Source organism: Bidens hawaiensis, unplaced genomic scaffold (assembly GCF_021521415.1).
Source record: "Bidens hawaiensis isolate Kalapana, Puna unplaced genomic scaffold, B.hawaiensis_p1.1 tig00032033_1, whole genome shotgun sequence".
NCBI lineage: Eukaryota > Viridiplantae > Streptophyta > Magnoliopsida > Asterales > Asteraceae > Bidens > Bidens hawaiensis.
The window spans coordinates 138140-163712 of record NW_027495418.1 but is presented as its reverse complement, the minus strand read 5'-3'; the positions used below and the strand labels follow the sequence as shown (position 1 = coordinate 163712).

The following is a 25573-nucleotide window of genomic DNA, read 5'->3' as shown; positions in this document are numbered from 1 at the left end:
ATTCTCTAATCTGTTACCTCTAACGTAAAATAGAAAGCCATATTGATGCCGGAGATCCAGCTGGCTAAAGTCCAGCCGATAACCAGCCCAACTAAGATTCGCTCTTGATTTATTGCTTTGAATTTGCTCCTGATTTATTGCTTTTTCTTTTTTGTTTGTTGATTTTTATTTCCTTATTTTGGAGACTTTCCTTTGTTCTTTTTCTCCATATAATTGGATTCGTATGTTTGGTGTAAGACTCAGTTTTTGGGTTTTTTTTATTATCAATTTATACAATTGATCTTGGTTGGTTTCTCTTGGTTTCTTAACGTTGTAGTGAGACTCTGCATCAGTTGGAGTTGGTACCAGAGCCAACAACGATTCAATGGCGGATCAAAGACAAACTAACCGACATCGACGAGATGGAGATGAAGGAAGGGATCCGAGAGATATCGCAGAGATTGCGAGGCTGGAACAGCTGGTCCGGGACCTGCAGTTGCAGCATAACACGACGGACGAGGAGACTGAGACGGTCGACTGGTTCGGTCGTGGAGAAGACAACGTAGTTTTCAACAGGCAGCAATATAGGCGCCAAGAAGTGCCAGAAGGGGAGGATAAAAATCCCTTCAGACGATACCCAAGACATCATAATCATCGGCCGGAGGATCCCTTAAGAAATCGAAATCTGGGAATTAAAGTTGAGATCCCAGAGTTTGATGGTCGGGAGCAACCAGACGATTTCATTGACTGGCTTAGCACCGTGGAAAGGATCTTTGATCTACGAGATATCCCTGATCAATACAAGGTAAAATTGGTTGCTATTAAATTACGAAAATATGCATCATTGTGGTGGGATCACGTGAAACAAAAAAGGCTCCAGGAAAGAAAATCTAAAGTGGCTACGTGGAAAAAGATGAAAAAGTTGTTACGGGAAAAGTTCTTACCCCTCAATTACCGCCAAGACGCGTTCTTGGAATATCACAGTCTAACACAGCGAACCTCCACCGTTGAAGAAGTAATCGCTGAGTTTGATAGGCTCAGAATGCGGTGCGGATCAGAAGAACCAGATGAACAACTGATTGCTCGTTTTTTTGGGGTTTTACGACCCGAGATTTCTGACATGGTACAGCTACAACCCTATTGGAGTTTTAATGATATTTGCAAGTTAGCCTTGAAGGTTGAAAAGCAACTCAAAAATAAAAACCGGAATACCACTCGATTCACACCGGTAAAAGTCGATCAATCCCGAAGTCAAGCTATAGCCCCATCAGGAACTGAACACCAACATTACTCTTGTCCCTTTGGATACTCGGGAATCTGAAACAGAGGCTTGTATACTTACAAAGACAGCCTTCGTTGACTTTACTCGATACACGTCTCCACCATTAGTGTACTCACTTGTTATCTTGGAAGAAAATCCGACAACCGGTACGACACCAACAGAAGTCGGTCCAATCTTGAAAGTTCCTGCTGGGCTGCCACTTATACGGGAAGTGCAACATTGTATCGATTTCGTGCCCGGGTCGGTTATTACTAACAAACCGGCCTATCGCATGAACCCGAGGAAATTTGAAGAGCTACACAGACAGGTTACTGAACTTCTTGAAAAAGGACTGATCCGCGAAAGTATGAGTCCTTGTGCCGTACCCGCATTACTAGTCCCAAAGCCCGGGGGAGCTTATCGTATGTGCATTGACAGTAGGGCGGTGAATAAAATAACTATTAAGTACCGGTTTCCCATACCCAGATTTGAAGATTTACTGGATCAATTACATGGCTCATCAGTTTTCTCAAAACATGATCTACCCAGCGCGTATCATCAGATCAGATTACGATCTGGCGACGAGTGGAAAACTGTTTTCAAAACACGGGATGGGCTCTATGAGTGGATGGTGATGCCGTTTGGTCTCTTGAATGCCCCAAGTACGTTTATGCGGTTGATGAATCATCTATTTAAGCCCCTCATTGGTAAATGTGTTGTTGTTTACTTTGACGACATTTTGGTGTTCAGTTCTGACATAGCACAACACCTAGACCATCTTCGAGAGGTTTTCACCGTCTTGCGGGAACAAAAGCTCTATGCGAACCAGACTAAATGTCACTTCCTGGCACATGAAGTACTTTTTTTGGGGTTTCTTATCTCAAAAGCAGGTATTCGCATGGATAGTTCAAACGTTGAAGCAATCACAACGTGGCCCATCTCCACGCCAATTCATGAAGTTCGAAGCTTCCATGGTTTGGCCTCTTTTTATAGACATTTCATTCGTAATTTTAGCTCCATTGTAGCACCTATAACCGAGTGCTTGAAAGGAAATGCATTTACGTGGACCCAGGGCCGTCTCCGAGAATTTAAATACCTCGGCCGAGCCAAAATAAAAAGGCCCGTAGGCCTTAAAGAAAATTATTTATTCGCTAATGTATATGGATAAAACTGTTATCGACCGATTTATTATAAGCAGAAACTATTCTGAGTATGTAATTATCTCATAAACTATTGCAAATAACCTTATTTTTAACACCAAAAAACATATATATGTAATGTGTATAAAAAAGTTTGTGCCCCTAAAACTTATGTGCCCCGGCCGATGGTGCGGCTCGCACGCCCTCCGAGCCTCCCCTGCGTGGACCCCACAAGTAACACATGCATTTGAAGAACTTAAAAGACGGATCGCACAAGCCCCCGTTTTGGCCCTACCTAATTTTCAAACAGCCTTCCAAGTTGAGTGTGATGCATCAGGATTTGGAATTCGTGGGGTCCTTAGTCAACAGAACCGACCTATTGCCTTTTTTAGTGAAAAGTTGAATGAAGCAAAACAAAAATACAACACTTATGATAAAGAGTTCTATGCGATTATCCGAAGCCTTGAGTATTGGCGCCACTATTTGTTACCGGCAGAATTTGTGTTGTACTCTGATCATCAAGCACTACGGTTCATCAATGGGCAATATAAGATGAACCCACGCCATGCTAAGTGGGTGGAATATTTACAAGAATTCTCGTTTGTCATCAAACACAAGGCCGGTGTCCATAATAAGGTTGCTGATGCCTTGAGTCGCCGACACACCCTTCTTACTTCATTGCAAATCCGTGTCGAAGGTTTTGAAGTTTTCAGGGGCTTATATGCTAATGATCCTGATTTCTCTGTCCTATGGGATGAATGCCATACAACGCCAACGAAGGGTTATGCCATCCATAGTGATTATCTTTTTTTTTTTTTTTTTTTTTTTGTGGGGGGGGGGGGATTGTGTGTTCCGCGTTATTCTTTACGTGATGCTATTATTTTAGAGTGCCACCAAGGAGCCTTAGCTGGACATTTCGGTAGAGACAAGACATTCAAACTGGTCAAAGAAGATTCTTTTTGCCCAAAGATGACTACAGATGTTGCTTGAATTGTTAATAGATGCTGCGTCTGTCACATAGCAAAATGCATCACTCAAACGCCGACTTGTATACCCCCTTACCCGTGTCCGACGGTCCATGGGAAGATGTTAGTCTTGATTTTGTAGTGGGACTTCCACGAACTCAACGCCAAAAAAGACTCCATCATGGTTGTCGTTGACCGGTTTTCAAAGATGGCTCATTTTGTCCCTTGTGCCAAAACGTATGATGCGAGCCAAATTGCCCGCCTTTACTTTGCTGAAATCGTAAGGTTACATGGGGTACCAAAGTCGTTAACTTCAGATCGGGATGTTAAATTTGTTGGCCACTTTTGGCGCACTTTGTGGAAGAAACTTGGCTCGAGGCTTAACTTTAGTAGTGCACATCACCCACAAAGTGATGGACAAACCGAAGTCACCAACCGTACATTAATGGGAAATCTTCTTCGTAGCCTCGTTGGAAAGAACCCTCGCCAGTGGGACAAGGTACTTCCCCAGGCCGAATTCGCATACAACCGTTCCACTCATCGATCGACAGGAATGAGTCCATTCCTAATTGTGTATGGACGGAATCCTTTCACACCTTTGGATCTTACTCCCTTACCCGTTACCGAACACTTTAATGTTGACGGAGAAGAAAGAGCAGCGCAGATTAAAAGAATGCATGAACAAGTGCGGGAACAAATTGTGAACAACAATATTGTTTACCAGAGATGTGCAAATATACACAAGAAGTGGGTGGTTTTTCAGCAAAGTGATCTTGTGTGGATTCATTTAAGTAAAGCGCGTTTTCCTTGGGGACGGTATGGTAAACTTCAACCCCGTGCTGATGGACCCTTCAAAATTTTGGAGCGTGTTAATGATAATGCCCCAAGGTTGATTTACCCGGACACTACAATGTCTCAACCACCTTCAATGTTGCTGATTTGTCCCCATACTTGACCGAAGAAGAAGACCCCGTTGACTTGAGGACGAGTCCTTTCGAAGACCGGGGGGGGGGGGGGGGGTTGTGATGGCGGAGACCCAGCTGGCTAAAGTCCAGCCGATAACCAGCCCAGCTAAGATTTGCTCTTGATTTATTGCTTTGAATTTGCTCCTGATTTATTGCTTTTTCTTTTTTGTTTGTTGATTTTTATTTCCTTATTTTGGAGACTTTCCTTTGTTCTTTTTCTCCATATAATTGGATTCGTATGTTTGGTGTAAGACTCAGTTTTTGGGTTTTTTTATTATCAATTTATACAATTGATCTTGGTTGGTTTCTCTTGGTTTCTTAACGTTGTAATGAGACTCTACATCACATATCCTCACATTGATTTTTCATTGTTCCCAATTCCCTTCTCATTATTCATATTGATGAATATATCAATCTCAATCTCTAGTCTCCACCTATTATATTTGTGTTCGTGACATTTTCGTGAACAAATTCATTTCCTTAATGAATGAACGCAAACATAAAATCTTGTTCGGTAAGTGTTCGTGAACACATTATTTCCTTAACAAACGAACATGAACAAACCCTTATTTGTGTTCGTTCGGCTCATTTGCAGCCGTAGCCATATAGCAGTCTAGCAGATGGATGGATTGAGATATATATGAAAACAAGTGGTTGTTCTTCAAGGCCAGTCATAGTGTTTGGTCAACTAACATCACAAGTTCTCATTAAAAGCAGAAGTCTAAACCTTAGAACAAAAAAAAGAACTTTTGCATGAAACCAAAGGCAAAATAAAACCTTTTCATCCACAAAAAAACGCTGCCAAAGGGGGTGCGATCAAAACTCCGTCAACCGACGCATTTTGAGCATTACACTTAAACGTAAAGTGAATCTAAATAAAAATCAAACAAGAAATTACTACCCGAATATGATCTTTGCTCTACTTGACGCACGTGGAAGCTTTAGCAAACCTTCTAGTGTCCCAAATCTTTTCTGAAAATCAATCATAATGTCAAATTCTAGTCGCACTTTCTCTAGCATTGGTGACTTGGCCAAGATATGCTTCACAAAGTCCATTTCCGGCTTCATCCCCGTGAAGTTTGTGATCTCTAATTCACGGATATGATCTAAGATAATGTTCGAACAGTCCACCAGGTCAAAGTAATCCTTAGCAGCTTGTGACACATCGTCCATTATGTCATAGCTGCTCATCTGTTGAAAAGCAAAATACTTCTAAGTAAAAAACGATAACGATTGATATAGCTCTTACATATCAACATTTGTACTCGTTTACCTCCAATTTAATTTTCTTAACATTTGGCGAGTTTGAAACCAAAAGAAGGACAGGACGTAACTCGTCGTCTTTCGCAAAAGACAAATCAAATAAACCAAGAAAGCTGAGGTGGACTATCGCATTAAGTTTTGTAGATCCAAATGAACCTATTGTTTCGGGTTTACCTACATCAAAGTGCTTTAACCAAAAACAAATATTAGGACACTACTATTGACAAAAATAGTGTGTGAAGCCCTTTTTATGCTCATTCTAAAAAGGCATGTTTTGACCCAAACATGATTAATATTATTTTAAACCGTCCCATTTGACCCGAACCCTATATGATCCAAACAAGTTTGATCCGTCAGTTTATGTGACCCGACCCAAATGTTTGTCAGTTGCATAAGATATGCTCAACGGGCTAATGAGCTATAGGAATGAGATCAGTATCGTACCAAAAATATAGAAAAAAATGAATACTGGTACTAGTATTGATTGTGTTATGTTGGTACCAGCTTGGTACATACCATTAAAAATACCAAAACCAAATGGTATCGATACCGAAAACAAATACCGGTACCATATTCTCAAGGTTTGTGAAAACCCTGACTTCAAACAAAGTGTAAACTTCTCAAGGTTTGTGTTTCTTGACAAATAAAGTATGATCTGGTCAATCTCGCAACAACTTTCTAGTTTAGAGATACAAAGTGATAACTCTAGCACGGGACAATGGTGTAGCAGCAACACTGAGTAGATATCTAGCAAGAGTTTATATCTCTCGGGTGACTCCCATACTTCATCATTAAACTCAAGCTTGAGAATGTTTGCACAATGATACTGCCACTTTCGAGACAAAACGCTAGTTCTAAATGCATCTCGTATGGGCATAAAAGTAAGAATTGTTTGTATTATGCTTGAAGGTAGCTTGCTGATAATGTCCAAAGGCAAACGTTGAAAGTTCAAATGCGAATAACAGTCAAAGCTGAAGCAATATGCAAGTAATTAAAGAGTCTAGATCAATCTAATATGGATTATGGATATGGACTATAAATAAAACATTAGCTTTTAAAAAGATTCGGCTACTAGTTGGCTAATATAGAAGATAACTAATACAGTCCTATTGTAAACCGACGACATATTAACAAGATCTATATCATAGTGATAGAGAGAAAAAGATTGATTCAATATGTAATACAAAGCCTCTATTTAAAGGCTCGGTAGTACATAAACACATAATAATTATTATTATTAATATAAAAGAGGAGTTAAGTACATGAAGAGTCATCAAATGCATGTAGAGAGTCAATCTAATAAAAAAATAATTCATAACAAGTCCAAATTTTAATCAATTAATTCGTTTAAACCGATCAAATCACATTAAAAAGAACCACATAACCAAACCAAAAATCTAACTATGAATTCTGTTTTTTTTTTATTTTCGGTTATTCTGAACACCCCTAAGCAAATGAATCAAAATTTCAGTATACTACATCCTACTTCTTACTTAGCAAGAGATATTGAATCAGATATAGCATTAAGAAACTTTATGAATCAGATGTGATATATTAAAGATCAGATTAAGAAAATGATAACTAACATGAAACTACACGAACTTAAGATGATGGATAGATATAATAATTAGTACACGCCTGGCCCCCGCCTAAAGTATGCGCCTCAGTCGCCTTTGGCAATGCTTTAAAAGTTACACACTATCCAATTATAAGCATTACCTTAAATCGAATACTTCGAAATTATTAATGTTTAATTTCAATGACAAAAAGACCCTTTATGAGATTGGAGCTCTTGGTTGTTAAAGATAATGGTAATGATAATTACTTACACCAAATGATTTCTATGATGCATCCATATTACAAGTTTGTTGCCACGTTTGGTCTTCATCACTAAGGCTATGTGTGGTGAAGGGGCTACAAAATGAGCCGTTTTGCGTCATGTGAGCCTGTGACGTCCAGTCAGCAAATAGTATGTTTTTGTTTTTGGGGGGTAATGGTGTTGTAGGCCTACCTATATATACTAGTAGAGTGCCCGCGCGATGCTGCGGCGGTGAGAATTTTCAACACAATGTTTGTTTATTAATTATCTCGTGATATTGTTTATAATACTTCAGTTAGTTTTGTTATTCATGTAATATTTTATAAAAGTTTACCATTTCATGACCAAAGGAATATTACTTTAGATACTTTATGGTTGAGACTTGGGATGGCTATTGATCTTATACATGAGACAACTATTTATCTTTCTAAAACAAGACCAAATCTAAAAGTATTGGGTTATTTCAATTAGTAAAGGGTATACATACAAGTATAAAAAAGGCTGACCAACATCAACTTTACACCATTCTTCGTAATACAAGTGCATGCTATTCCTATAACAGTGTCGTGATCAATATGAAATTAATCCAAAAATCACACTTTAAACATAGATGACCAAAAGAAAACTAATCTAAAAATCATATACATTTTAAATTAGATCTTATTAAGCTCCAAATTTCAAAAAAGGTTTCAAATATAATGAATCCAATTCTTATAGCTTCAATCTAGTGTTGAAATGCCAAAGCTTTGTAATCAAGTGTATTGGGTTATTTCAATTCCAGGTTTCAAATACAAACCCTTACCCACATATCACAAGACCACAAATTTGACTCAATAAAGAAAAACAACAAAATTCTACTAATAATAATCAATATCACAGCCACGTTTAATAAAATAAAATATAATTTTTGTTTCTTTTTCTTTCTTGTATCTGTTTGATGTGTAATATATCTTAGAAATATAATGGCAGATCTGCATGAACACGAGAATATTTCAATCCATTAGAATTCGTATGGTAAACCAATAATTTAACATTTATACAATCTATTCTAATCTTATCAACTGGAGGTAGAGCAACCTCACTTCAATTTGTTTTGTGGTATTAGCTTGGTGACCTCCATTTATCTATAACCTGATTGTTTCAAAAACGCGTAGAAGATTTATCGCTTACCGGCGTTGTTTGTATATTAAATAAAGCAAGAAGTAATCAAACAACTATCTATATAAAAGATTTGTCAAAATATATATTAAACAATCAAAGACTAACCTTTTGTTGAGAAAAGGTGTATATGATTACTCTAAGTTTCAAAATGGATATTATTGAGTTAAACCTATAGTCCCCCTCAGTAACACCTATATCACGGTTAAACGCAACATAGTATTATTAATATATACAAGTCTTAAACCCGATTACAATTAAAAAAAATAGATGGTACCTTAATCACAATGGCGGTCCTACCATAACAGTGACTGATGGGGCATCAAACAAGTTGAGCAATGAGGCAGGGTCATCCGATGGTGCAATGGTTTATAGGAGGGTGGCGGGTTCAATGGAATTGCGGTTTTGAGAGGGAGTTTCTTAATAACTTCCTTTATTATTTTTTTAATTGTTGTCTACTCAGTACTCATTTATGTTTTAAAAATTATATTACATTAATTTACAAGCTTTAAAGGTTGCAAATTATATGCTTTAGTGACTTGTACTTTACAGCTTCACTAACTTGTACATTATAATCTACACATCGGTTTTGAAAACATTTTATACCACAACGTAGAGAAAAATAAGAACGTTACAATGGTATGTTTGAATTTTTTTTAAAACAATAATATACTCAAAGTTATAACATAAATCATTAAAAAGATAGATTTGAGGAATATATGGAAAAAGATGAGGGGATGGAAATGTAAATATTAGTTAGTTTTACAAATAAAAACCCTAAAGATAAAGGGTAATTATTGTAACTATATTTTACAAATCAATTTGTTACGGAGCATTGATTGATGAAAAGACAACTATAACCCCAAAAATTCAAATTTTAATGTTATGGAAGTTGTACTTGTAGCAACAAGTTAGGTACCTCTTAAAATTTAAAAGGTCATTAACTGATGCTTTATATATAGTAGAGATATATCACAAACACAATATAATAATAATAAAAACAAAAAAAAGTGAGGTGATACAAACCCGTCAACCCCCCCCCCCCCATTTCACCCCCTTTATCGCTCAGGAGAGGGGGTGTTGAAAATGAAAATCGCCCCTTTTTGCATATTATTCTCGCCCACTGCGAGCAGTCCAATAGGCATTGCATGACTCGTTAAATTAGTGCAAAATTACCTTTGCTTATCAAACAAAAAGAAATTAAAAATCATAAAATTCCACCAACCACGTGTCAGACTCCCAATGGCCATATGGAGCTTTGGTGGGGTTTTGCACTTTTCTTGATTTTAGTTTGGTTATTTTTTGCATTGATTTAACAAGTTTTTTTAACGTCGGTTGATGAAAAAGACCAAACTCTGTCACTTATGGGTGAACCATAGTGCATCTTTTGGGAATGGACATATGCGAATATGCCGAAACTTTTATGAAGAACTAATCGATCACCATAAATATAGAATTAGATTTCAATAGATGATTTCTAAGATCATTTGTAAATCAATGCATCTATATAATGTAGTAATTCTCATATGGAGATGATCATGTGACAGAATTATAGCGTAGGGTTTAAATTAAAAGTTATTTTAAAACTTAAAATGTAAATTATTAAAAAACTATTTTACAAACTATCAATCCAGATTCTAGTAGAATCACTTAATTTATGCATTAATTAAGTAGAATCATTCTACTTAATCCATCCATTTTTTATTCACTAAAAATAAGTTAAAATGTTTTTTTTTTGGGAAAATACTCAAATTAAGTAGCCATTTTTGACCAAGTTTTTCCAATTATAGTCCAAGACCAGCACAATTCCCAAAATAGCCAAATTATTCAGTCAGATCCGACAGATTTTAACACCGTTAGACGGAGTTTTAGTGGGTTCGACGAAATTCTTCATCTTTTACCTCTCAAACCTAAACCTCCATAACCAACCTCGATCTCCATCTATCTTATTTCTCCACAAAATCAAGCAAACCGATAGTGCAAATCGCTTAGTTTTTTTTCGAGAAGAACACAACCATAGTGTTCAATTTCACTCTAGAACTCAAAATAAAAAACACACAAATTGAAAAATCTATAGTTCGTCAGAAAAATTAAGCATGGGTCCGACGGAAGCATGAAATGAACCGTCATATCCGACTGTTTATTAATACGTCGGTTTGTTTCATTAATCCGTCAGACAAAACGGAAAACCGTCGGATCCGATGGAATAGTATGCTTCGTGGCGCGTCCCGATAGGCTCATTATTTTGTCGGATCAGAAACGGTTTACGTCGGATTAGTTTGGCTATTTTTGGAATTTGTTTTCGTCTTGACTAAAGCCGGAAAAAGTGGGTAAAAATGACTAGTTTGGAATTTTCCTTCTTTTTTTATTCATTAGACCAAATTTCATATATACCCCTAAACTTTCATAATATCATATTTACACAACCAAATATACTAATATCTAATATACCCATTTCGTTAAATACAATTTTTAATACCATCCCAGTATCCCACTACATCACCTATCAAAGCCCATATCCTGTTTTTTACAGCAAGTTTGTCAATTATCTCTCGGGCCTAACAAAGAAAAGAGACAATGTCGTGTGACGTTCATTTTTGAACCGTTTACTTATGAATGGATCGACTTAGGTTACGTTATTATATCGAATGTCTCAAATAAGTCAAATAAAAGATTAGCTAAAATTGAAACGGGACAAAGGTAGAATAATTTCTTAATCATATTTAACACAATGTTACCACCGAAAAGAAGTGATCATGACCATTATTGGTAATTAAGAAGCTCGCAACAAAACGAAAATAAAAAAAAATCACAGTGAATTGATATATACTTGAATTTTATGATTGAATTCTATGAACTAATTAAATTCGATCGACACCACCATTAATGGACTTATTCAGCTGTTAACTATGAACCAACGTGACACATATGAGAAGTGATGCAACACGCTTTTAGTCATCGGCCTGTACATAATTACAAAATTTGTGACATAATAACATTAATGCTTATATAATCTGATGCAGCGGTGAAATGACAACGAAGATCAATTCACGTTGATTCTACGAATACCCGTGAAAAACTTCACAAAACTCCCAAAATCCCACCCAAAGGTCTAAGGGAAAATGAAGAGGAAAAAACAATTATTATCAAAGTCAATTCTGTCTTTCTGAATTACATAACCAAACTATAAATAAGAGTTCTAATACGAAATGGGCCTAAAACGGGCCATGGGCCAAACATAAACCCAAAAATAAAAACGTAAAAAGTGCTGAAAAAACAATAAAAGGCCCATAACTTTATTTAGGAGTCGTTTTTAGGCTTCAGACATGTGCCAAACCGCCATAGGCGTTTGCCACATGTGCTCCTTGTCTCAAGCTTCGATTTGACTGGTAATGGGCTTGAAACGGAGCTTCGTGGGCCAAGTTATGCCCGTTTTCATGGGTCACCATTTGTTGCGCGATCTTGGGCCTCCAGAAACATAATAGCCTGGTCTTCAATACTTGGGCCCACATCATAATCTAAGTTTATCTTAAAAGTACGTCAAGAGAAAAGAGAACCAACCACTCCAATCACTTCCCGTTCTCTCATTTCGATCACTCAAATTTATTTTACTGGGTTACTATAAAAATACACCTACGGTCACTCAAGTTTATGTTGCATAAATCTTGTAAAAAAAAAATAAACTTTAAGGATCACTTGACCCTTTTACATGCTCATTCCCGTAGCTCTGCCCATGTACATACATACGCAACGTACATACATACATGCATATATCTGCATTAGTATTTTATATTCTTTTTCGGATTAACCCTTACATTGAGTAATAATGTATAACAAATTAACAATGACACATTTATAATTTTATGACTCGTATTAACTAAAAATAAATCCCATTTGCTAATTCCATGGGTAACAAATATATATATATATATATATATATATATATATATATATATATATATATATTGTACTAAAAGGCTCCAGATTTTAATTCACTTTAATTAGGCCCTCTAGTTTGGTTGAACCGCCCTTGCCCGACTTGAAATAACCTGAAAATTTTGATGTCCTGCCATATGAAATTGGACAATGAACCCATTGGAAAATTTCCTGAATCTGTCACAATACATAATGGGATAATGAACACATTGGGAAAAATCATTGAATCTGTCATTATACATACATATATTTTTCCGACCAGTGTACCATAAAGCAAATCGAACTACGAACACCATACACCTCATTACAAAACGGTCTAAAGAAAATAAAAAGAAAAGACTTAAAATGTAAATCTATTCAAAACAAAGGATCCATACGAGAATATAGTCATTTATAAATAACCCGCTATTAAACCTTTCTTCAGCCGTACGTTCATCCCCTCCTCGAAACCCTAGAGGTAAATTACATGCAAATTTTGTTTTCAGAATATGATTAATCTCAACATCATGAACCATAGGTGTACTAGTTTTGTATATTAATCTCAACATCATGAACAAAACCCTAGAGGTAGATTATATGCAAGTTATCATCTTCTTCAATAAGTATAGTTTCACTTTCATCAATGGCTGCAAAAACTGCGCCTACGCGCCGAGTACTTGACGAGTAATCCCTTAGTACTCCCCACCTTGGCCGAGTACTCGACGAGTAATTCTCAGGTACTCCCGACTAGGCCGAGTATTTGCAACTCCCTAATTAAGAACTTCACTCTGGTAAGAACCATTAATTAGTATTAACGCGACTTTGTGAAAGGCTTCTATGTTTAAGCTAGTTTCATGATAGTTCATATCTATTTTATTTACTGTAGATTGAAGATGATAAGTATTTCTTGGGTGAAGTGTCTTCTAAGTTTGTTGATCTATTCCAGCGTTTGCCTTTGGTTGAACATCTGCATATGAGTTGTTGTCCTGTTAAGGTAACCCATAGCTCATTAACCCCTTGAATAATAATGGGTTGTCTTTAAAATGTATTAATATTGTTCGGGTCAAAACGGGCTCTAGTTGAACCGTGTTTTTTTAGAATAAAAGTATCAAAACTGGTTCACCTACTATTTTTGTTAAGTACTCCATATTAATAGTTTTATGCTAATATTTGTTTGTGGTTAAAGCTCTTTGCTTCAGGTGTTATCCCAATGAAGTTTGCAAATTTGACAGTCCGCCTCAACGTTCTTCGCTTAGTTGGTTTGTCTTTTGCGAAAAAAGACGAGTTACGTTTTGTCCTTCTTTTGATTTCAAACTCCCCAAACATTAAGAAAATTAAATTGGAGGTATATGAGTATAAATTGTAATATGTATAAAATATCAATCTTTTTCATTTTTCACTTAGCTGAAATACTTTTCTTTTAAATAGATGTGCAGTTATAACCGAAAGAATGTGGTGTCACAAATCGATATGGATTCCTTTGACCCACTAGACTATTCATACACCAGCTTGGAACATCTCCGTGAATTAAAGATGACAGAGTTCACCGGGATGAAGCCAGAAATGGACTTTGTGAAGCTTATCATGGCCAAGATACCGATGTTGCTGAAAGTACGACTAGAGTTTGACACTATGACTGATCTTTGGGAAAAAAATGTGTCGCTGGAAGGGTTGGTAGAGCTCCCACGTGCGACAAGTAGAGCAAAAATCGTATGTTGAGCGTAATTTCTTGTTTGAGTCCCGCTTTATGTTAAATCCAGTACTCAAAATGTCTTGGTTTAGGCTGCTACTTATTAATGAATGTTTTTGATGTTATTTGACCAAACATTCGGATTGACCTTAAAGAACAACCGCTTGTACGTTTTCGTAAGCCTAAATTGCTGCTTTCAAGTGACTACACGTTTTAATCATCTAATGTGACAATGATACCGTGCGATTTACACTTTAGTAGTTTTCATCTTACAACAAGTTTACCAAAAGGTTTATAATTAAGTCTTAACTGAGAAACGTAAATTTGTCTTAAAGTCCAATAGTAATTGGAATATGATATTTTGATTTTGATACTTTGATTTTGATTTGAGCATGTATATGAACCTTAAAAGTTTTATATAAGCAGTAACTATTTAAAACATATAATTAGTTCAGGTTCATCATAAGGCACGACGTAGTGCACAATTTTGAGGCGCCAAGCATGTGACTTGGCCGCCAAGTTTGTCAATGTCCAACGATAAATTAGTTCAACAGGTTAATCAATTCACCCGACGCTAGGTACAGGCAAAACCAACATTTTTTTTTTGTAAAATGAGCCATTGTATAGCACTTTCCAACGCAGACCTAATATCAATTGACTTGGCGTTGACCAACGCCAGTCATTGTCTACACTCGTCAACTTTGTAACCATCCGATTCATGAACGTTTAAGCTTGGAACTATAATTCAAGGTATGATTTGTTTAATGGTACCTTTTATCGTTGTGTTTAAGACTACATGACTATATCCAACACATACACCAAAGCAGGTCTATTCCATCTTAGCGTCCGCCCGCCCCAACGTCTATACAAAGGATTGCGTATGGGCAATATTGAAACTGTCCTTTCCAGTAGTATCGCTGCTGTCTTTTTTGCAGCTTTTGTTGTTGCCGGAACTATGTGGTATGGTTCAGCGACTACTCCCATCGAATTATTTGGGCCTACTCGTTATCAATGGGATCAGGGATACTTCCAACAAGAAATATATAGAAGAGTCAGTGCTGGATTAGCCGAAAATCAAAGTTTATCAGAAGCTTGGGCTAAAATTCCTGAAAAATTAGCCTTTTATGATTACATCGGAAATAATTCGGCAAAAGGGGGATTATTTAGGGCGGGTTCAATGGATAACGGATATGGAATAGCGGTTGGATGGTTAGGACATCCTATCTTTAGAGATAAAGAAGGCCGTGAACTTTTTGTACGTCGTATGCCTACCTTTTTGAAACATTTCCGGTCGTTTTGGTAGACGGAGACGGGATTGTTAGGACCGATGTTCCGTTTCAAAGGGCAGAATCTAAGTATAGTGTCGAACAAGTTGGTGTAACTGTTGAGTTCTACGGTGGTGAACTTAATGGAGTCAGTTATAGTGATCCTGTTACTGTCAAAAAATATGCTAGACGCGCTCAATTGGGGGAAATTTTTGAATTAGATCGTGCTACTTTGAAATCTGATGGTGTTTTTCGTAGCAGTCCAAGGGGTTGGTTTACTTTTGGACATGCTTCATTTGCTTTGCTCTTCTTCGGACACATTTGGCATGGTGCTCGAACCTTGTTTAGAGATGTTTTCGCTGGTATTGACCCAGATTTGGATGCTCAAGTAGAATTTGGAGCATTCCAAAAACTTGGAGATTCAACTACAAGAAGACAAGTAGCCTGATACAACATTTCTTTGGTCTCTTTCGAATCGATTTTCTTTTTATGATTTTATTTTTATATAGGGTACCAGATAAATCTTGATTTGAATCGTCATTTTTTTTGTTACTCTTGCTCTTTCTTTATCCGGAATATGATCCCCCAAAAATAAACAGGTATGGAAGCTATAATTGTAAACCACGATCGAATCTATGGAAGCATTGGTTTATACATTCCTCTTAGTCTCGACTCTAGGGATAATTTTTTTCGCTATCTTTTTTAGAGAACCGCCAAAAATTTCAACTAAAAAATAAAAAAATGAAATGATTTTTCATTATCGCAATTGAAGTAATGAGCCTCCCAATATTGGGAGGCTCATTACTTCAATTAGTCCCCATATTCCTCGAATGGATCTCTTAGTTGTTGAGAAGGTTGCCCAAAAGCGGTATATAAGGCGTACCAGTAAAACTTACAAGTAAACCAGATATAAAGATGGCGACTAGGGTTGCTGTTTCCATTATTATATAATTTCAAGACCACAATGGATCTATGATAAGATCGTTTATTTACAATGGGATGGTATACAAAGTTAACATATTTCAATGAATAAAATAGGATTTATGGCTACACAAACTGTTGAGAACGATTCTAAATCTGGTCCAAGACGAACTACTGTAGGGGTTTTATTAAAACCCTTGAATTCTGAATATGGTAAAGTAGCTCCTGGGTGGGAACGACCCCTTTGATGGGCGTCGCAATGGCTCTATTTGCGGTATTTCTATCTATTATTTTAGAGATTTATAATTCTTCCGTTTTATTGGATGGAATTTCAATGAATTAGAACCCCCAAGTCCTAGCTTTTAAATAAAAAATGAATCCTTTAGAGCTCGGATTTCTAGCTAATTTGATTTTGGTAGTTCGATCGTAGAATTTCTTTGTTTCTGTATTTCTGGAATATGAGTGTGTGACTTGTTATAATTGATCCTATTGATAGTACAGAGAATGGGTCTGTCATCTTGATAGAGATGGTTCTCCTTCGTCGGATATTTATTCTAGTATCTGGAACACGGAATATATGAAATAGATTAAGAAATATTTAAACTATGATTCATACTTAATATTCAAACCTCGCGGCCAGACTCCAAAAAATTTACAAGAATTAGAATTTAGAAATATAAATCGAAATTTTTTCTTCTTTCAAATTTCAAAAGCCTTTTTATACTTATTTTGACGCAAAGATAAATCTTTCTTCGGATTTTTGGTTATTATCTATTCGTGGAATAAGCGATGATCTGATGGTTCTTACTCAGGGAATCTTTGGGCTTAACTTAGTATTTTTATTGAATCATCGTGGTTCTAGTATGAATCTGAGGTTTGAATCGATTCATAGGGTCTTAACAAGAGAATTCCTATAAATAATAAATAAAACAAATATAATAAAAAAGATAGACAAAAACAAATCAAATAAAAAAAAATAGGGAAGAGATAATTCAAGAGGCCCGTAAGGATCAAGATAAAGACAACTGAGCCAAGGACTTTTGTAATGAACCTTGTTAGAGTTAAAAAGAAAACGTCTCCATCTAAAAAGGCGGCGAGTTTGATGATCAATGGTGCATTGGTACAAAATGATTAGTAAGCACATCACCTGTTTATATAACACTTAAACTTCCCGCTTCAATTTAACATAGAAAAAATAACAAAAAACTCAACAAAAATTGAAAATGCAACTGTACAAACCTGCATCTGCTTTTAATACGTATACATCATGATTTTGATATATATAACCTTTGTCAAAATTAATATAGATACTGGAATATGAATGGAATTTAAAGTTGATCACTTGAGGATAAAATTGACTATAAAATGGACTAAGATTATGATGCCCACTTCCATTGATCACTTGTGCAGCAATTTTATTAATTCCTTTAGGCTTTGACAAATTACTCTTTTGCCCATGGTACATGCAGCACATGATGGTATAACCTATAAACAACCTGCACATTTAAATGCAAATTTATATTCAAGATTGCATCACATTAAATATGGTATAAACTGCAAACCTGCTATATAATGTAATAAACTGCACATTTAAATTGTTACTATTCTTGCTGCATTATGTAATATTTGGTGCAATTTTATATATCCGAACTTGCATATTTAAATGGTGAAGTTTAGTATTGCAGTAGGCGGGACCGACCTGCTTTACTAAGCTCCCCTAGGCACCTGAGCTGCACACATACTGCGGTATCATCACCTCTAGTAACATGTCAAATAATAGTTATGTTAAAATCATATCGAATTGCTCACAGAATGTTTCAATTAAGCATATTAATTAATTCATATTGTTACCATTAAATTAATTTTAGATTTTATGCAACAAATTCCAGTTCACCAAAAGTTCATGTTGACAGAAACAAAATTTCTAAAAGCATATGCACTTGTGTTGGGATAAAATGTAAATTTTGTTGTTTGAATGAAAGCAAAATAAATATTTACTTTATGCATATTGAAAGAATCAAAATGGTATTTAATAAACAAGTACCTCAGTATATCTCTATGCAGGGTATATGAGAGATGAGGGGCCAGTAGTGTGAGCCTCTTCCATTACACCTTTCGACAAGATTTCGGCAATCAATGATTTCCAAACTCAAAAGTGAAGGCAACAGTGTTTCTGGTAGATGTTTCACCTTTGGGCATGAGCAGATTTCGAGATGTTGAAGGGATGTGAGGTGTTGGAGTCCCGTTGAAAGTGATTCCAATTCATTGAGACGGGATATTTGAAGTTTAGTAAGAGATGTAGGAAAAAGGTAGGAACACTGACTAAAGTTACTCACATGGGGATCACCATATAAATCCATGTCAACAAGAGAAGCTGGAAAATTCTGGGGGGGCCATTCTGAGATGGGCTTTTTCAACCCCCCGATTCTAAGTGAACTCAACTTGGGGGGCCAATGCCCACGAGGAAATGAAGCATCAATACTTGGACAATATGTTATTGCTAGATCATTTAACAAGGTGAGATTCATCAGCTGAAGGTCAAATGACTCCATGCTCACACTTACTTATTGTCAATTCTGTGAGATTTGGCAGTTGGATATCAGGAAATGAATTTAGGTTTTGACAGCTTATTATTAACAAACTGGTGAGATTCGACAGATGAAGGTCAGGAAGTGACTTAAGATTTTGACAGTTTTCTATTGTCAAACTGGTGAGATTTGAAAGTTGGATGTTAAGAAATGACTCGAGACTTGGACAATCTGTTATTTTCATGGTGGTAAGGAGAATGAAGTTACTCAATTTAATGATTGATTGCAGATTTTCCCAGTTATCTATCTGTATGTATTCTAGCATTGGTATGTATGTGTTGGCGATCGTTTCCATTAGTTATACACAATAACCTATTGTGACCTCAGCTTCTGCCCCCCACCTCCTGTTGTTTTTGGGAATGAGACATTTGTAACTGAGCTACAACCCAAGATTGTCAAACTCTCAATGCTATTTGGACAACAACAACGTTCCATGCTGTCACAATTTTGTACATGTAATACCCTAAGAGATGATAGGACGTTGCACCCAAAATTATCCTCCTCCTCCTCTTTCTCTCCTAAACTCAACAAATTTGAACATCCATATAAGTTCAATTCCTTTAAATTCTCAAAAACCTTACTTGCCTCTGCTTCTGATTCCCACAAGTATCTTATTTCATTACAGTTATAGATACTTATGTTTTTAACTGCCCAAGATACTTTATAACACCTCTCCACACGTCATCTGTAAGCCCGAGAATAGAATCAACTGTCAACTTTGTTATCAATGAAGCTGCACGAACCAGACTTCTCAACACGCCATCACCACAGTTCCTTGTTAGTAGAACCCTGAGTGAAGGCAATGCTTGAAGTGAGACGTCATTCAATTTGGGGCAATTTTCTATATAGAGCTTTCGAAAGCGTGGAAACACTGCATCTATAACCTTGCCATTGGCTGACCATACCTCCCAACCCAACATATCTTCAAACCTTAGAATTTCAAGTGAAGGGAAGGCAATATCAATATTCCTGGTTAATTCTAAACTTATTACTTTAACCTCATCGAATAAGCAACTCCTTAAGTGAAGTTAGCTGGCCAAATGGCGGTAGTGATGTACAGTTTCTACAGCTTCGCAACGACACATGAACCAATTCATGAAAAGAGGGATCCCCAACCCAACATGGAAACTCTATTCCACTATAATTCTCAACATCAAGATAATTCAGCGTATCAGTGTTCGGAGTAAGCTCATTGAGAACCTCCGTGTCAATTGTTCCCCTTCATGAACCGTCACCCCATTTCAGCTCTAATTTAGTAAGCCTTTTTAGAGATAAGTTGGCCTCCTGTGCATACATTGGGCTTTGCACTTCTTGCAATCCTTCAATGGAAATTTCCCCGTGGAGGTTCTTTAACCCCATAAGCTCGGTTATTGCAAAGTCACCGTCTCCTCCAATGATAACTTTAGGGAGTGTTTGCAGGTTTGTTAACTCGCCAATCCCCAAGGGCAACCTCTTCAAAAGTGGAGTATCTCTGATGTCAAAATGCCTCAAATTTTTAAGCATTAGGAAGTTTTTAGGCAACGTAGTCAAATGCCGACACCCACAAACAATCAATGTTTGTAAATTATAGAGATTACCAAAATTCTCTGGTAACTCTTCGATTAAAGTTCGAGATAGATTAAGATACCTCAGGTGCTTTAAATTACCAATGAAATCTGGTACCTCACTTATATGAAAGCGACTCAACGAAAGAACCCTTAATAGTGGTAACCGAGGAAGTACATCAACCAAAATTTTATTTGATAAGAAAAAACACTTCCAATTTTCAGCGACCCCAACATATACCGCTAACAATGATCTCAAATTTCTTGCTCTTTCAAATACCTTGAACTTCTGGAAACCTACGTAGTCCTCACGAATAAATGACATGTGTCGGTACTTTGCTAAAGCTTCATGTGTCATCTCCATCTGCTTATCAAACCTTAAAAAATACTCTCTAGCAACAAATGTTGCCAAGTCGTTCATGAGATCATGCATCACAAATAAAGATTTGTCATTAGGCGCTTGTTGAAAAAACGACCTCGATAGAAGTTTTTCAAAATATTCATGGCCCAAACGTTCTAGTGTCTTGTTTTTAGGTGACCCGTCCAGATACCCTTCGGCCATCCATAATAGTACCAACTCCTCTTTGTTAAATAGAAAGTCCTTAGGGAACAAGGAACAATATGCAAACAATTGCATCAACTCGGCAGACAGGTCATGGTAGCTTAACCTAAGGGCTGGAACAACCTCCGTACCATTTTCTAAATCCCATATCTCACTATTCAACACGTCATCCCAATCTTCTCCATCTGTTTTTGTCCTCAGTAGCCTTCCGATTGCCTTTAAAGCCAAAGGCAAACCATCACATTTTTTCATAATACCTTCACCTTGAGGTTTAAGTGTTGCATGTGAGTCAAAGTTATCTACACCCAATGCATGTATAGCAAATAGAGACAAAGCATCTTCGTGCGACAACCTCTCGAGATGGTCTAGCCGATTAAAACCTATTCTTTTAAGCAATTCATGCTTGCGAGTTGTCAAAATTATCCGACTTCCACGAGCACCTGAATGAAATGGGAGCACTAAGGTTTCCCATGCGTCATAGTTTTCATTCCACACATCATCTAGTACGAATAGAAATCGTTTGTCCTTAAGTTTCTCTTTAAGATCCACTTGAAGCTGGTTCAAATCTTGAAATTCCTTGTTTTCCCCGGACACAGCTTGAAAGATGGTTTTGCTTATCTTAAATATATCAAAATCATCAGAGACACAAACCCAAGCATGGAGTTCAAACCAACCCTTCACGCGTGTGTCGTTGTACAAAAGTCTAGCTAGAGTTGTCTTACCAATCCCACCCATACCAACTATCGGTAAGATGCTAAAGTTTTCCTTACATGACTCATCATCCCCCAACAACTTGTTAAGCAGTTTAATTTTCTCACCTTCTCGTCCAACAACATCAGATTCAAGCAAAGACGTTTGGTTTCCTCTACTATTATTTTTTTGCTTTTCATCTTTCACAATTAAACCAAGATCACCCTTTTGTTTTTCTAGATATTGTAACTTAGCATTAATACTATCTAACTTGTGATGCAAACTTTGAGTTAGTACTAAATTTTTGCAGCAAGTTGGGATGACCTTTTTTACCTTGCTGATGATTGCTCCTGATTCATGTGTCAGCTCACGATGCATGGCTTGGGTAGCCACACCATCCAGTATGTCATCGATATCGTAAGCCAAATGCTGGAGACTATTGAGCCATAGTCTAACAGATTCATCAGTTATTTCTTTGCTAGAAGCATCATTAATCAGAGCTTTAATTTGAGTCAGTGTGGTCTGCAGTTCCTTGAGCTCTGAATGAATCTTTTGAGAGCGAGCATATTTTTTGAAAGCTTCATCAGTTAGCTTCTCAAAAATGACATTGAGGAGGGCAGAAGCAGCACTTTCAGCCATTGTTAACAGTACTGGAAATTGGATTGAGAGTATTTGGTCTATAATCTGTGTGCTATGAATAAATGCAAGTAAGATATCATGAGTGGAGATAAGATTTGTGTTCTTTAATGCCAAGTTGCCCCCACATTCACTTCTATCAGTGGACAACTTGTCAGTTTTTTTTTCTTTTTTTCTTCACTTTTCTATGAGTGGACAACTTGCCCTTTTTTTTTCTTCGCTTTTCTATGAGTGGACAACTTGCCGTTAAAAAAAACGATTTTCCCCCTCTTTTATGGTCATGTTTTTGCAACTTTTCGGGTTCCTAAGAGTCGGCATTTAGAGCATCCACAACACGGTGGAATACCCTATGTCTGGATGAGGTGGCAAGAGAGGTAGGTAGGGTGAACTAAATTCATTGTTGTAGGATTAAAGTTTGAATGGTGGGGTTGTTTATGCAAACAAGGGTGGTGGGTTCATTTTCCCACCTTCTCTCACACCTATCTATTCTAATAAAATACTATTATTTTTTTTTGTCACCGGAACCAGCTTCTCTATCCCTACGGGGTAAGGCTGTCTACATCTTACCCTCCTTAGACCCTATCATAGCTTTGCTATTAGTGAGATATATTGAGTACGATAATTTTTTGTCACTTGTTTATCTCATAGTCATCCTTATTTTTTTTCAACCAATTTTAATATATGTCCTTATCTTTTAAGTCATTTCAAAATATGAATAAAAGTTTATTTTTATTAAATGTAAATACTAACTGATTCAATCATCAACATTAATGGTAAAAAAAATATCAAAATTAAAGTTGCAATCCTGTTAAAATAAATTTTGAAAGTCGCAGATAATTGAAAATAAAAAAAAATAAAGGTGCATCATTGTCGAAGAATTTGGATTTGTATGGTAAACTACAAATTGTTTTTAAGTTGGGATTCGAGCAGCAGTGAATAACTTTTTATACAAGATTGGTTTCAAATTTGGATTTAAAATTTTCTCATATGCATTTGAACTTTGGAAATGTGTATTTATTTAATAATTTACAAAAAATTTTGTATAAATATTGCAAACATGAAGAATACATATTATATATCTTAGTGTTTAACATTAACTTATTGAAGTTGAATATTATAATTATAATCCATATGTATAACGATTTACTATATGAACTATCTGTCATTTGTTTATACGACTTTTCTATGTAGTATAAGGGATTTTAGCAATAAGAATATCAATATTAAGTTTTCAATATTTTCTTCTATAACTTTGACCAAAATGCCTCAGAAACATATATTTTATGACTTGATATATGTTTTTGATACAATTAAATATATTTTATTTAATATGTCTTATAAGATAAATTGCTTAATTAAAAACATTTAATATTTTAAACCAAAAAATTTGTTTCAATTCCATTATTTACGTTTTCGAAAAATCATTTAGAATATTGAAACTTAGAATATCGTTTTCGTCAGTTATTTACATAATTCTAATATTATATTAACTTATTAATTTTATTTTACATAAATACAACGAATTGAGGTATTGTTAGTGTTAAATGTTGGTTAGTACGTAATTAAAGTGTTTATTATGTTTATATTCAAAATAATAAGCGTTAAACATTCGATTCAAAATATGTGGAATGAGAACAGTCGACTTGGACTAAATCCTGATAACGCTAGCGGCTAAGGCTTAGCCTTTAATACCTAAAACTATATATGATTTTAAAACTAATAGTTTATTTGGGTTGACCCGAAACCTAGAATTCGGACCCAAGAACCAAACCGAATTACTTCGGTTCCTGTTCGAGTTAATATTTTCTTAGGTTCGAGCTTCCGGGTCGGGTTAGTTTGGGTTCAGGGTACGGGTTTTCTTAGGTTGGATTTCAGGTTACGGGTAAATGTGGCAATCCTACTTTCAACTATTATAAATAAGAATCACTACATTCGCTTTATGAAACTTCAAATCTTATAATATTATTCTAACTCAGAATAATCACTATTATTTGAACATGGTTTTAAATTGTAATGTAAATTGTAATTGTATTAACAATATATGATCAATTTGTTGACTGTAGTTTACTTAATGGTTAAAGTTTAAAATTTTCATCAATTCCCGTGTAAGGCTCCGTTACCGGTGCCTCACATTTGACGTTGGATTTACTCATAAACGCAGTTCTTTATATCAGAGTTAATTAAAACTTTACGCGGAATATAAACATTTCATAAAACATCACATATCAAATCATAAACATGTCTTAAAACATTATTCTTGTCTTTCATAATCAAAACATAACTTATAAAACATAACAGGTCTTCAGATGCCAGACTTTTATTCTTCTGTCATGTCTCCCCGCTCAAGCCAGCCGTCTCATTCTACTCACCTGCGTGCATACTAAAAGTCAGCTACGCTGAGTGAGTTCTAGTTAATAACATCACATACTTTACATACATACATTCTTTCATTCATACTTTCATAACTCAAATTCTGCTTTACTCTATTCTATTTTGTCTCAGATATTATTAGGGTTCGGTCCCTTTTTCTGCCTTAGATATTATTAGGGTCCAGTCCCTTTGCTGCCTTAGATATTATTAGGGTCCAGTCCCTGTTCTGCCTCGAGATTATTAAAGGACTCGGTCCCTTTTCTGCCTTAGGGTCCAGTCCCTTTTCTACCTTGGATATTATTAGGGTCCAGTCCCTTTTATATCTTTCTATCTCTTACATTCATTCATACATACATATCATTCATAATTCATACATAACGTTGTAACTTGACAGTGCGTGCAATATCCAAAGATCGTTCACGTAGCGACAAGTAATCATTCTTACCTTTCACATAATCACATAATACATACACTTATCACTTAGGATAAATGTATTAACAATCACATCGAGTATGCACACAGCCCCGAAAACATAACAAGGAAATGGGCTAGAAACTCACCTGAATGCGATTACGTTCACCGTTAATCGTAATCCCTTTCTTGAGCTGTGCATGGCTAACTGTATAATATTTACATGCGTCAATTAACTATTACTACTCATATCGCTTTTCTATCTTTATATAACCCTCAACGAACGGGGGTCCGGGGGCAGCGCCCCTGGTAGCGGGGTTCTAGGGGCGGCAGCCCCTAGCGGGGTCCAAGGGGCAGAACCCCTGGCTGGGTTAAGCTGCCAGGTCAGCTTGGAAAAAATTTATTTTCATTAAATGTCTTAACGCGTTTTTC

At 36.2% G+C, this 25573-nt stretch overlaps 1 protein-coding gene and 2 pseudogenes across 2 annotated transcripts; 1 reads left to right on the top strand and 2 right to left on the bottom strand.

The window, feature by feature from the left end:
• Positions 1-5206: 5206 nt before the first annotated feature.
• LOC143582866 (F-box/FBD/LRR-repeat protein At1g13570-like) lies at positions 5207-13000 on the bottom strand. Its single transcript, XM_077065344.1, has 5 exons — positions 12900-13000; positions 12753-12801; positions 12599-12662; positions 5583-5746; positions 5207-5500 (listed from the first exon to the last, which is right to left on the bottom strand). Exons 1-5 carry the CDS (start codon positions 12998-13000, stop codon positions 5207-5209), a joined length of 672 nt encoding a protein of 223 aa, XP_076921459.1.
• Positions 13001-13107: 107 nt separating this feature from the next.
• Positions 13108-16158, top strand: LOC143582865 (photosystem II CP47 reaction center protein-like; annotated as a pseudogene).
• Positions 16159-18200: 2042 nt separating this feature from the next.
• LOC143582856 (putative disease resistance RPP13-like protein 1) lies at positions 18201-22458 on the bottom strand (annotated as a pseudogene). The gene is made up of 2 exons (XR_013144055.1): positions 19005-22458; positions 18201-18877 (listed from the first exon to the last, which is right to left on the bottom strand). The product of XR_013144055.1 is annotated as a putative disease resistance RPP13-like protein 1 (transcript).
• Positions 22459-25573: the final 3115 nt, after the last annotated feature.

What these genes read in the sequence shown, in the direction of transcription:
- LOC143582866 (XM_077065344.1), bottom strand. Translation starts at nt 13,000, where the DNA reads ATGGTTCATGATGTTGAGATTAATCATATTCTGAAAACAAAATTTGCA. An exon ending in CAGGACATCAAAATTTTCAG is followed by an intron (nt 5,747 to 12,598) that starts GTTATTTCAAGT and finishes ACTTTGATGTAG; the next exon opens with GTAAACCCGAAACAATAGGT. An exon ending in TTAAGAAAATTAAATTGGAG is followed by an intron (nt 5,501 to 5,582) that starts GTAAACGAGTAC and finishes GCTTTTCAACAG; the next exon opens with ATGAGCAGCTATGACATAAT.